The sequence below is a fragment of the Perissodus microlepis genome, chromosome 3 (genome assembly GCF_051167445.1).
Source record: "Perissodus microlepis isolate ML-2025 ecotype Zambia chromosome 3, ASM5116744v1, whole genome shotgun sequence".
In the NCBI taxonomy this organism is placed as follows: Eukaryota; Metazoa; Chordata; class Actinopteri; order Cichliformes; family Cichlidae; genus Perissodus; species Perissodus microlepis.
In genome coordinates, this window is record NC_140463.1 from 23,241,621 (window position 1) to 23,256,010 (window position 14,390).

General features: G+C 40.5%; 1 protein-coding gene across 1 annotated transcript in view; it reads left to right on the forward strand.

The window, feature by feature from the left end:
* col4a5 (collagen, type IV, alpha 5 (Alport syndrome)) overlaps positions 1-14,390 on the forward strand; it is a 61,139-nt gene that overhangs the window by 14,077 nt on the left and 32,672 nt on the right. Inside the window, exon 2 of the mRNA XM_084923620.1 lies at positions 13,516-13,572. Coding sequence (XP_084779746.1) covers positions 13,516-13,572 — 57 coding nt within the window. The remainder of the gene's footprint in view (positions 1-13,515; positions 13,573-14,390) is intronic.

Consider the following 14,390-nt stretch of genomic DNA (forward strand, 5'->3'; position numbering starts at 1 on the left):
AGCTCATCTTTGATGATACCAGCCCAAACCAGTACTCCACCTCCACCTTGCTGGCGTCTGAGTCGGACTGGAGCTCTCTGCCTTTACCAATCCAGCCACGGGCCCATCCATCTGGCCCATCAAGACTCACTCTCATTTCATCAGTCCATAAAACCTTAGAAAAATCAGTCTTGAGATATTTCTTGGCCCAGTCTTGACGTTTCAGCTTGTGTGTCTTGTTCAGTGGTGGTCGTCTTTCAGCCTTTCTTACCTTGGCCATGTCTCTGAGTATTGCACACCTTGTGCTTTTGGGCACTCCAGTGATGTTGCAGCTCTGAAATATGGCCAAACTGGTGGCAAGTGGCATCTTGGCAGCTGCACGCTTGACTTTTCTCAGTTCATGGGCAGTTATTTTGCACCTTGGTTTTTCCACACGCTTCTTGTGACCCTGTTGACTATTTTGAATGAAACGCTTGATTGTTCGATGATCACGCTTCAGAAGCTTTGCAATTTTGAGACTGCTGCATCCCTCTGCAAGATATCTCACTATTTTTGACTTTTCTGAGCCTGTCAAGTCCTTCTTTTGACCCATTTTGCCAAAGGAAACGAAGTTGCCTAATAATTATGCACACCTGATATAGGGTGTTGATGTCATTAGACCACACCCCTTCTCATTACAGAGATGCACATCACCTAATATGCTTAATTGGTAGTAGGCTTTCGAGCCTATACAGCTTGGAGTAAGACAACATGCATGAAGAGGATGATGTGGACAAAATACTCATTTGCCTAATAATTCTGCACTCCCTGTAGTTAAAATATAAGTTTTGAAATTTAAGCTTAAAAGTGTGGATTTGGTGCTTTATTCAAATGCAGCTGAGAACAGGTGAGTCTTCAACCTGGATTTAAATAAACTGAGTGTTTCAGCTGATCTGAGGCTTTCTGGGAGTTTGTTCCAGATATATGGAGCATAAAAGCTGAATGCAGCTTCTCCGTGTCTGGTTCTGACTCTGGGAACTGATAAAACACCGGATCCAGATGACCTGAGGGATCTGGAAGGTTCATACTGGGTCAGTATGCCAAGTTTTCAGCTAATAGTTCTTTGGGAATCGGTGGAATTGGTGCAAAAATGCTATTTTTATGTCATCTTTGGCCTTTTTTATAGATTCAAGTAAAGAAAAAAATGTATTTTTGTGACAGTCTGCTAATAACAAAGGGCCTAAAGATAACATTTAAATTTGGTTCTTTGCTAAGTTGTCTGGTATGTGTAAACACAACACTGAATTATCTCTTAAGGTTGGTCCCTTTTATGTCTTTGAATGATTTATAGTTGAGTATTCAGTGGCTTAACAAACTGAAAATGTCAGGCACAAGTGAAAACGAGCGAAAAACCTTTAGACAACCTGGAGAACCGTTGCTTGAGACCACTACAAGGAAGTCTGGCTCCTCAGAAGCAAATGATAAAGAAATTAGGGGAGGTTCAAGGCTTGCAGTATCTGTGTGCATTTTCAGTTCCAGATCTTGGTCGTCTTAACTAGACTTCTTTTTTAGGCTCCTGAAGATGTTTCACCGCTCATCCAAAAGGCTTCTTCAGTACTAAAAGATGGGTGCGACTCCTAGGGCGATGTCTGAGGTGATAACCTCACTAGAGTTTAAATGTCTGGGGCTTCCCATCAGAAGCCTTTCACACGAGAGGTGAAACTTCTTAAAAAAGCTGCCTTTAACTCGAGCGCTTAGGACTTCCTCGTCTGGTATAACGATGAAAGTGGCGAGAAGCCCAACAAATCTCCAGGTGTTCAACTGTTTTTTAGCTTTGGTGACTCCTCTAATTTTGTTTAGCAGTCTGTATGTAGTAGAGTAGTAATAACAGAAGGCTGTAATTTAAGATTTCGCTCTCTCTCACTTATTTTTCCTCCTCCCTTCAGGTTAAATCTGGATTTTTATTCTGTTGATGTAGGAGGACTTTTCCTCCGGCTGGTCTTTTAGGCAATGTTTAGCTCTTGTTTCAGACAGTCCACAGTAACAGACGTGTGTTATTGTGTGAAAGGTGGTGAGACGGATGTTTTTCCACCTTCATTGCCAATATATTGCAACACAGAATGAAATTTGAAGGGAGCATTTTTGTTTTCTGTCTGCATATGTCTGCACGAATTTGTCTTTGTGCATATCAACATTGAATGCGCAGCATTCTTTGTCTCATCTGGACAAACAGACCCCCTCAGGTCAAAACAACTGAGATATCAGATGTTTATCACAGCACAGACTAGTGATGGGATTTCCGGCTCTTTTTAGAGCTCTTTCAGCTCGGCTCACTAAAAAGAACCGGCTCTTTCGGCTTCGAACCGGCTCTTTAGGTTGTTTTGTTGCTTTAATTAATTTATTATTAACAACAATATAAAATTATGCACAAAAGGAATTACTAATGTAAAAAAAAAGTGGTTTTATTTATATATGTTTATATATAAATATATGTGGTAGCCCCTAGAGACAAAACACGTACAAACTCTAAAACACATTTCTAGCGTTAACTGAACTTCCAAAACAGAGCTACCTAGATCACTTAAATTACACAATTGAAAGCATGTGTGTATTGCTTGTGTATTTATACACAAGCACTCATATATATTCAAATAATTCAAAAAAATGTTCATTTACCTGTTACTTCCACACACCAAATCCGGTCGTTGGTACTTGCTGGCTTGTGTAGCCACTAGCTAACAAAAGCTTAACACTGCACCTAGCATTCTGTTGTCTTTTGTATGTGTTTTGGAGTTTTTTACGTGCTTCTGAGTTTTTACGTGAGTCTGAGTTTTTATGTGTTTTGGAGTTTGTACGTGTTTTGTCTGTAGGGGCCACCATAAATATACTTTTATTTATTCACTCCACATAAAATGTAATAAATAAATCATATAATACAAAAACCAACTATTCACATTTCAACTTTTAACTATTTAAATTTTCAGGTTTTTCCTTTTAAACAATTTTTTTTTTTCCTTTTTCTCCTTTTTAATGTGGCTTAATGCCAACAGGTAGCTATACAGCTGTGACACTTATGCCTTTTCACTGTCTGCTCTCATTAGAAGCCATTTAAAGGGGGGTGGGGTGTATTTAGGAGAAACACGGGCAGGATAGGAACCTGCTGTGACCTGCCTGCACATTTGCTTAAAATCATATCACTCAAGTCTGAAAAGCAAGCGAGAGCATGTTCAGCCAGGTTAGGGGATCTGAACCAAACCGCTGCTAAGCACCACTCTCAGCGCTCATAGTTTAAACGTAACTCGCGCACAAACACCACTAAATCGCAGGCAACGTGTCTGAATTAGAGCACAGGGTCAAATTTAGCTCATTAAAGGAGCATTTTCTGTTATTATTTGATGTAGTGTTTATGTGGGGAAATCGTACTGCAGTGGCACATAATCAGTTTGAGTGATACTACAACAAAAAGTGTTACAACTGCCTCACAGTGCACAGCGGGGCATGCCTGTAAGACCTATAAAATCCTTTAAAATGCCAGAAAATATGGTAAACCAAATAAACCTAGAGGTGCACAAAGACGCGCCTTAAAGAGCAGAAGCATGAAGCAGGTGAATGAGTGCAAAAGGCTCAGCTGCTAATCCCTAATCTTTGCATCATAAACTCTTATCATCTGAAATCCAAAAGGAAAAAACAGTTGTACAGTATCGTGTACAGAGCACAGCTGTTTGTGTCCCTTCCCTCTGTTTCACATTCACGCAGATATTAGAACAGACGGTATGATCTTGTTTTGTCTGCAGCAGACAAAACAAGATCATGCTAAATATGAAGCTCTCGGCTGTGGCACACAGGAACAGTTTAGCAGTGGTAAACTGACTCCATTTATGTGAGTGTGGAGGAACACTTTCATGCTTTCGTGTAAACTTTGGCTTAGCTTTGAGGTAAATTATAGCTTTTTGTGATTCATTTGGATGAGTGTTTCTGTTAGATTCCTTAATAGCGGAAAAGGAACCAGATATTTGTTAGGTAAAGGTTTTGGGTAGGTCGCATTTACTCTTCGGTGCTCTGAACTCTCTTTAGCAGCTTTCTTGTAATTTATTTTCTAGTTCCCCAGACCTCTTGATGACATCCAGAGCTCTTCTTTGGATGTTAACTGTCTTTGGATAATCTCACAGTGCTTCAGTAATGTTGAGGCCTGTGCTCTGGGGAGGCCAATCCATGCCTGGTAGTGTTTCGTTAAGCGTTTTTCAATCCATGTATGCTTTTACTGCACTGGCAGTGTGTTTGGAGTCACCATGATTTACAGATATCTGTAGACACTCCCAGTTGTTCCTCTCTCGTCATCTTTCTTAGACATACTGATGATGATTTAAACCAAAAAAATGGATTCATCACTCTATAAAACCTGTTGCCAATGTTTTCCAGTCCAGTCGTCGTGTAATTCCTCCATCCTCAGCGTTTCTCCTCGTTTCCCTTTACTAGGAATGGCTCAAGACTTTTGCACAATACTGTACATTTACTGCAAATTTTGGTCCAAGTGATAGCTGCACTCGTCCAAGGAGGAACGTGACCCATTTTGTTGTACATGCTCCTTGAGGCTGCACATATTTGCAATTTTTGATTTATAGACTAACAGCTTGGAGCCCGCAGCACACAGTTTTGTTTGTTTATAATCAGCCATGCTTGATTTTATTCAAATGTGAAGTGAAATCACAACCTTCCCTCCCTCTGCCAGTTTTCAGTAATCTTACTTAACACTTTATTTCCATCAGACTGTCTCCTGCCATTCCTCCACCCTCTCTTACCTGCCTGCTCTCAGTCTATCCCCGGGCTACACATATCCAGGTATTCAGCTGGCAAGCCGCCGCGCCCCTCTCTAATTTCTCGTTGCCCCTAACTACATCACAACGTGCCAAGTGTTGATGTATGTAGAGCGAGGAGTCGGGCATGTCTGAACCTGTTGTATAAAAGGGCCAGTCCCAGCCAGGCCTGGTTGCACTATGGCAGGTTGTCTCCAAGAGGAGAGACTGCAAATCTTTCTGCTTACATGAGGTAATTGAAAGAATTTGATGGCGTAAGTACCGAGAAAAGCTACCAGTTTATTCGTAATGGTGCATATTCCTTTGCCATGTAGATGTGCACCAGTTTTGATAAATATGTAGCTGTAATAAGAGCTTAAAATTCAACTGTTAAATGATCTGTGCTTATATGAGCACACAAATCCATGAAGATGGACAGATAGCATTAGGTACCTTTCATGATTTCTCGTTATTTACAACATTTTGTTAGTTATTTGTAACATTTCACACTCCACACTTGTATACTGCATTAAATAGTAATGATGCTTCAGGTATTATGTTAAAACATTTGATGCACTACAGGCAGAACCACTTGGCCCACAGTTGGCAGTCCACTGTGGGGTACCCACATTCCAAATGGGCAACATTGTTATAGGCTCCACATGGCCTGGCCTACCTGGGCCTCACATTGGTTTTCAATCTCGATATGCCAATTATTGCTGAAGGACTTATGTTAAACGCAAATGCACTTTGAAGCATTAGCATATTTAGTTAAAGGCTCAGACACCACACAGTTTCTGGCTCATTTTGGCTGTGAGTCTAAACCTAAAGTACTCCCAAACACTTTGTGCGCTTCTTTCAGTCGCCATATTTCACAACTCGCTGAGCTCACCAGTAGATACTGCCCTCTGCTGACAGTTATCTACAATACATGACCTCAATATAGCATCTCCTCTTTGAAATTAGTACCATGGTGTCCATTATATTCACTCCAATCCACTCACTTCAAACTATGCTCAGTTTGGATTTCAGTTGGACTCATGAATAGTATCAAAAAAGACAGGCAGTGTCTTTTTGACTCAGTCGTTTTTCATTCTCGTCACTACCTGCTGTCCATTCAGCATTTCTGCTTATGTGCTCTGAGATTTTCCTGATATCAGAGGGCCAAAACAGACATGATTTCAGGACGTCTATGAGAATACGCTCACGTCCTTCTCAGTAGAGTCTGTCTGATTGATACGTTTAAAAAAAAAAAAAACTCCCCTTGTGTGAAAAACCCACTGTGAAGGATAAGGAAATTTTAGTCTGTTTGCTGTGAAACAAAAAAATATTATTAAGTATTAATGTCCACCCGCCTTGCTGGAACGTCTATGATGAACACCCCTAAAACACCTCCTCCATCTGTTTAATCACTGCAGCACCACAACAGTCTTTTTGTTTTGGTTCAGTACAAGTTAAAGACAAAAACCCCATTGCTAGATGAAAGAATGGAGCAGAGGGTGACGTGTGTTTTTACAGATGTAAAGGATAAAGGGTTGTTTCTATGTGTGATCCCAGCAGGCTTCAGTTCTGTAGAAACTACTTTAATTAATGCGTCTCTCAAATGATGCGCAACAGATGTTTAGGGTTACTTAGCAGAGCTTGATACGTTGATCCAATGTTGGTTTATCAGTTCCAAATGTTTGTAGCATGTACTGTGCCAAAAGCACTGAAACAGACTAGCACAGGTTGTCCAGCAGAGGGTGCTAAAGATTCTTTCTTTTCTTCTTATTTTATTAATTTTTTTTTTTTTTTTACAGTAAATCTATTTAGAAATATCTTTTAAGATTTAAAATATCTTTTAAGTCACACATTTTTTGGGACATAAACTTTATGTCCAAATTTTAACTCTATTTTATTTATTTATTTATTAAAACATAGTCTATGGGAAAAGGAAAGCATGTTGATATTGTTGTTTGATTTTCTTTCTCTTCTTTTTTCATATTGTTCTTTCGGCTGCTTCCTTTAGGGCTCCCCTCAGCACCTCATCCTCTTCTATTCCCAGCAATGCTCTACATGTCCTACATCCCTACAACTATTTGCTGTGTATTTGTCTCCTGAGTTCACTGTTGTTCTCATGTTGGATCCTATTCTGAAAAAGAAAAGGTTCTACTCAAGGTGCCTTTAAATAAATTTATTCATTGCCTTAATACATTTTAATGTGTTTGTAATGAAACAGCACACATGCAGGTAAGATTTAACATCCTCTTGTACTGGATATCCTTTGTAATCTTTAATGTTTTATTGTTGGATTCAAATGAGGAAAAAACAGATTTCTGACTTGCTCAGCTGCAGAGTGATCAGTTGGAAAACCCGTTTTTATTTCAAACAGGATTTTAGGTGAGGTAATAAGAGAGTATTTGTATCTAAATGTAACACACAGTAAAAGGGTCATACAGCGTGGGTAGGGCTGGACGGATGGTGGTCAGCAGCCCTGAAGGACCTCTCAGCGGGAGGTCACAGGGGTCAACACTAGTTAGGCCAAATGAAAAGAGAAGAAAGGAACCAAAGTTGTGATGAGGGGTGGAAAAAGGAGGAATTCCCAGGAATATCAATGGAATTCCAGGACTGGCACTGTGGCACGATGGCGTGTAATGTGTGCGCGAATGAGTTTGACACGCTGCGTTCATCGGTCGGGGAGGTCTTCCTCCTCCTGAGAGCCACTGAGTCAAAGCACACACGTCTGGATTTTTTGTCAAAGCCAAAATATTTAGTTTGGTCGTCGCATTTAGGGCATCTTGAAGTAGTCAAAGTCCAACCGTGATGAAAGGGATCAGCGGTTTGGAGCCTGGAGTGCCATTCACCGTAAACACACACACACAGCGGCTGGGACAGATGTATGCTCAGACACGAAACAGCACCTTCACAATATCGCGGTACCGTTTCATGTTAGATGGTCTGTCCAGTCTCCGTAACAGGATGTGGTTATTTTTTCCGTATTTGGACGATAAGGAAACTATAAGGCCACAGATTTGCTCACATGTGGCAAAAACCTTTAATGTTTGTGGTCATTTATTTACTGCTTATTTGAAATGAACACACGGAAGCATCCACCGTCTTTCTCTCGCTCTATAATCCACTGACCATCAAAGGTGGGCGATATATCAAAATCTTTCAAATGAGCAGAGGTTTCTAGCACAACTTCAGCTACTTCAAAAGGTGCACAGAAAAGAGGGGAAAGATGTTAAGGCTTCTGCAACACTAATGATGTATTCATGCGTCTCCAACAACCATTGAATGAGACACTTAAATGATCAGATGACGACATCTTGTAGGATCATTTATCAGGGCCGCTCCAATTTTTCATTGATTGACTTCAGTCTTGTTGTGCTTCTGCCTGCACATGTGGTTTCTTACCACGAGTCTCATTCATCCATTCACACAAGCACTTTTAACCTAACTTTCACACACTTGTAGGGTTCAGCATCTCGCTCCACATGCAGAATGTTAGGACCAGGACTCAAAACACCTTCTGATTGGTAGTTGACCTGCTTTAGCTCCTGAACGACAGAAGCCTGTAAATGACACCGATACTTGGATGTCATTTATTGTTTTCACAGGCATAAATAAGTTGGTCTTTCTTTACTGCCATTTCAGTGACACGTCAATACATGGATGGCATGGATCTTATCTGGGAGGAAGAAGCTGCAGCAACTAGGAGATGAGATTTTCTGAAGGACCCCCTTTTTACCCCCTATACCAGCTCTGATATGGTGATTGTGTCTGAGTTGCAATGCCAGTCATTCGAGAGTCGACTGCACCGAGTCCAGTTCACCTCAAGTGCAAACATAAATTGTTAATGGCTATCGTGTCAGTCAAAAATCAGCTCAGCTCTGCTCTCTTAAAAAGAAAAGAGGTACCATCTTGTGTCGCTTTGCTGCAGTTTTACAAAGTTACATTTTCAAGAAGCAAGATAATCAAAAATAATCGGACAGTAAGTTGCTCTTGATGGTTGGTTTAGCTCGGATGGCGACGATTGAACCAGATTAGACACCCACGTCTTTCCAGCAGACCGGAGTGAACACGCTTTGTGCCGTGATCGGTGTAAGAAAACAGGCGTCATTTAACGATGTTCAAAACGAGGACGCGCTGTCTTTCTGTCTGCGCAGCTGTGCGTGCTGTTTATGAGTGTTTGTGTCTGTTTGTCTGCTACATTAACACATATGTGCGTGTTCATGGCAGGGCAGCGTCTATACGTGTCTAATCGTCACTCTTTTATGAGTGTCGGGGGGAATTCCAGTCTCGCCAGTCTAATCCTCGGGTACATGCCTTCCTTCCTCCTCCTCCTCTTTCTCCTTGTCAACTCACCCAATCTCACCTGGATCGTGTGTCCATCACTTTGTGAATGTACTTTTAGAATCGTTGTGTTGTTTATCTTGAAAGGTGCTGTATAAATACATTTGACCTACTTTAACTCACTTTTTTACTTTTTGGGAACTTTTACTGCTCTCTTAATAGTTTAATTATTGAATTTATCGTTCAATTTGTGTATATATGTGTCAAATTTATGTGCAGATTCACATGAAAATAGGCAAATTTAAGCATTAAAGTAGCACACGTAGTGCTCCAAAAGAGTAGAGCACAATTCGTTTCCATTATACTGAATTTATGAATACGTAACACAGTTAAAATATGTGTCGTAAATACTGTTCATAGACCTTCATGTCTGCTTTTAGGAAGAGCTACATTAACTGCAGTCTGGTGCGGTTTCCTGGTAGTCCTGCTTCTCAGTGTCGGAGCTGCACCGCTGCAGTTTTCTGGTCCTATACAGACCTCCAGTGGTGATCACTGGTAGCTTTAGCTCTGCTCAGGCCTGGTTGCTTGGTTGGTGTGAGGGGAAAATTAAGCTGGGTTAAAATAGAGTTAAAAGAAAGAAAGAGTAGAGCAAATATCTGCAGTTCACTGACCTTTCTAAGTGGATTACATGCCCCCTCAGTGCTGTGGGGGCAAAGAGAGAGGGAGTGAACAGCATGTAAAGGGAGAAGGATCTTTTAACGCTGCGTTTAGTCCGATTTTTTTTAAGCCACCTGGTTTCTTCTTAGTTCACCCTTTATTTTTAGCCACATTTGCTGTAAAGTAAACACCTTTATAAGTTGCATCCTCTTTGTGATAAAGTGAAGATTTCTGGCAGCAGAGTGGCAGACGGTGTTCGGACACACCTGTTACTTGAAATCAAACATCATGATCGTGGATGTAGAAGAAGATCTCGGCCACCTTTACAGCTTTTACACTGAGAAAGGCAAATTTCCTTTTCCGGATTAGCATTTCAGTTAAATTTGAAATCTGAACATTTTCTGAAGAACATTGAAAACTTCAACCAAACGCTGATAAACCCACCAGACTTATTTAAAGCACTTCTTTTCTTTGTCTTTTCTCTGATTCATTTTGATCTTGTCACTGGATACTTTTTGGATCAAATGAGGAGCGATAAATACATATCAGAGCTTTTTATTAATTAGTTTTACATTGTTTTTAGTTAAATACTGAATCATAAATGGTAGATCTTTTCCAAAGTAATTATGAAATTTAAAATGAAAGCATTTTTATTTATTTTTTGTAAATGACCCACCCGCTGTACTTTTACAGCCCTGCTGGGGGAAGTGGCCCACTCTTTTAGGGATCACTGCACAAGTGATTTCCAGGCTTGTTTTTATTATTTGCAAATATACATATATATGCAGCCTTGCAGCCTAGCTGGACAGTTTTGTAAATGTTTTTTTTGTATAATGGTGGTCTATGAGAAGAAAAATATTTTTGGTGGCAGGCAATTTCTGTCCATTCGTTGCACACTAGAAGCAACCATTGGGAAAGACAGCAACAAGGCTGAGTAGTGGAAGTATACCCAGATATCTTCATACATGGTTAATTATATAGTGTGCTCAGTGTGCTTTATATTGTAATGTAAAGACCCTAAAATATAAGAAAGAAACCTCAACAATCATATGACCCCGTAGAAGCAAGCACTTGGTGACAGTGGGAAGGAAAAACTCCCTTTTAACAGGAAGAAACCTCCAGCAGAACCAGGGAGGGGCGGCCATCAGCCATGACTGTCTGAGGGTGAGGGGAGGAAGGCAAGACAAAAGACATGCTGTGGAACAGAGACAGAGATTAATCATTAATAATTAATTGCAAATTCAGTCTGCACATGAGAAAAGGCTTTATCAGGCAGGACATACAGGTCAAATAACATTTAGTTTGAAAGTTCACGTCCCACTTATACTAGTATTATAAGAACAAACCAAGTCCAAATCAGCGCTGTTGCTGGTTTAAGTGGACATCTCCAGGTTATTCGAGAGTAGCTGAGTGCTTCAGTGATTTTAAGAGCAAGCAAGCTCTGTCATGCTTTTTTGGTTAAATGAGTGGAGAAAAGAGGGATGAGTGTGGAGAAAAACAGATGGATGCAGAGAAGGATGGAGCCTGAGCTGCAGGCATGGGCGTGGGAGAACAGACGGCATTGAGCTGAAGCAGACCAGAGGCTAATTTGGAGATCCAAGGCTTGTAAAAACACCCCCATGCACACAGAGACACACACAGATGTATTTAGGCATGTGTGTGTGTGTCTACTGGTGATCCCTCTGTGATCCCAGACAGCACTTTGCACCAGTTGTGAGATAAAATCATGCAAATGCCTTGCTTTGGCCTTCATGCAGCTCAGGATAATAGGACTGTCTTGATTTTTATATAACCAAGGGCATATTATCTATACACACACAGACACACACACACACACACACACACACACACACACTGGAAAGCGGCAAATGTAATGTAAACATGTATGCACTGTTTTTAAATGTGTACATAGAACTGCAAACGGTAAACTGTGTGATGTTTAATGTGCCAAAGATTAATTGTGAAATTCAATTGATTGATTTTAGAATTTTGACCCCAGGCCCTTTCACTTTGTGGAAGTGGAAAAAGGTCGAGTTAGAAAAGGGGGGAAAGGGTCAGTAACAGACTTGTTTTTTAGTCTTAACAAAAATAAATCAAAGAGTTGTTCAAAAAAAAGAAAAATCAAACCTGTTTAGCTTTTATGGGAGTCTATGAGGAGTCACTCGCCTATGGAGTGGATATTAGAGGAGCTGCAGTTCCACGTTGGCTTAATTGTGGGTACTTGATCTTAGTATATTGTATTTCCAGTTGTATTTGATTGCACATATTGGCAGATGCTTTTCTGATCATCATGGCCCACGATACTCTTTGGAAGACCATGCAATCGCACTGCAGCCAGATCGATATATTGGCAGGGCTGATATTATCGCCCAGCATTAGTTATTTGTCAACCTTTTGGTATCTGAATTTGTAATGGCCAGTAAATGATAATTAAACAAGCTACCAAGTATAATATGAGTTGCACCGCATTCTGTGACTTCCCTGTTGGCAACACATTAGCTGATCCTTATCAGTTTAAAGTAAAAAATGTTACAAATATCACAACAACCTCATATTGCCTGTTGTTCTTAAGCCAACAATCTAAATCACAGGAATGAAATCAGTTTACAATGACAGAAAATCTGCATTATTAAACAGCTAACATGAGTCAAAATGTCAGGACATTTTTAAGATATTACTTCAGTTCCTTGCAAAAGACTAAAACCTACAGGTTTAAATTAAGAACCATAACAATAAGACAATGTTGCATGTTTACTGCCTTTTATTCCAGAATCTTTCCGATTTCTTAGACTTAATGATAAACTGATGAACCAGGAAATGCACTCAGAGTTAGTTGCGTCCCCTCTGTGTCAGTAAAACGAGAACACGGTGAAAAGCGTCAGCTCAAAGATGGACACGAAAAAGTTTTTGCAGACACAGAAGAATGTCCGCCCGTCTGTCCTCTCTCGTGCGCTCTCTGCCTCTCTATCTTTCTCACAGCCTGGCTGCCTGGCATGCGTGCAATTGATGCCCATCTGGCATTCACTGTGTCAACAGGCATGGGAAAAGTTAATCAGGAGCTTGGCACTCCCACTCCACCCATCCATCCATCCATCCATCCCTCCCTCCTAGTTTTTCTTAACTCTCTCAGTCTTTAGTCCTTCACAAAAAGTGAATCCAAAGTCTAACGGATGGGAAGAAGTGAAGTATTTTGGAAGATAAACGTGCTCTCTGTGAGATAAAAGCTTTATTTGATTTGAGTTTAGAGTACTGTTTGGCCTCGCCGACCTTGCAGCTGCGATCTCATCAGCAAACAAACCTGCAGGTGAATCCGCTGACCTTGCTGTTCCTCTGTGGGAAGACATGTGCTGTAATGTGCAAAGTGTAATTATGCAGCGCCCCCCGGTGGCATGCCGAAGCACTTGCTGAAGTTTACTAAATTTACTGTTTGGTTTTACAATTCTGGAAAGGAGTTCTGACTGATTTTACATGGCTGAGGCTGCAGATTTGGTAGGAAATTAGGACAAAAAGGAGACGTGGCAGACACATTTTCAGAACCCAGAAAGCTGCTTTCTAGCTTTTACCTGCTTCCTCCACACGTTTGATTTGGTGGACTCTTACACTGGATGCCCTTCCTTATGCAACCTCCAAAGTATTTGTGTCTGTTCCTGGGAATCTTTCGCTTGTTATGGAATTGGAAAAAGTGACTTTAGAGCCTCTATTTTCAGAACACTGGAATGTAATTGTTAGTTTTATTCATCGTTGGAAATGTTGCTGATTTTTTTTTTTTTTGGTTAAGTAAAAGTCCAAAGACGCTCATTTCTCTTTCTCTTGTTTTTTTTTTTTTAAACAGGCTTGCCATGGATGTGCAGGGTCCAAATGTGACTGCAGTGGAGTGAAAGGAGAAAAGGTAAACACAGTGTCACACAATGACACGTGGGGTGTTACTAGTAACCACCGTGTTGAGAATGTGAGGACACCACAGCCAGTGGGTGTACCCTGAATACTCCCGTCCAATTAATGAACATATGTGTTGTTCACTTTGACCTGAAACTTGCGACTGAGGGCACAGAGTTAGGGAGCAAAGGCCCGATTTCTCATAGATTTCTTACACGTAATTAAAAGCAACACATATTTAAAAAAAACACGCACACAAGGAACAGTTTTTCTTGGGATGACTAATGAAATCTTCTTCTTTTTATTATTACTCTATAACCAGACAAGTGCCGGTCTTACAGTGAAGTCTGTATTTAAGTTGAGTCAGACTTATCACAGGCTGAAACACTATTCTAGTCTTTAAATAATAAATAATGTCACAGAATCATAACACACAGAGATGTAGTAAAGTAGCAGAAATATGAATTGTGATTTTTTTGAATTTTGTTTCTGTGGATCTTACATTTTGCTGTTGAAGCTCACACATATTTTAAAAGGCAGCCTGGCTTCCGGCTTTCATCGTGTTTTGTTGCCTGTGATTGTACGAGCTGGATGACGGGAGGAGCTAATGTTTGACAAGATACCAAGACGGGCAAAGTTTTCACCTCATTTACGCAGAAACACCTCAGCTGTTGGAGAACACACTCACACGTTTAATTCAACTCAGTTCAGTTTTATTCACATAGAGCCAAATTACAACGACTGTCACCTCAAAGTGCAAAGACTCCTCAGTAATCGAGAGAAAGCATTCAAGAACTCAAGACAGCAGATTTCATGTTGTGAAATATGTTT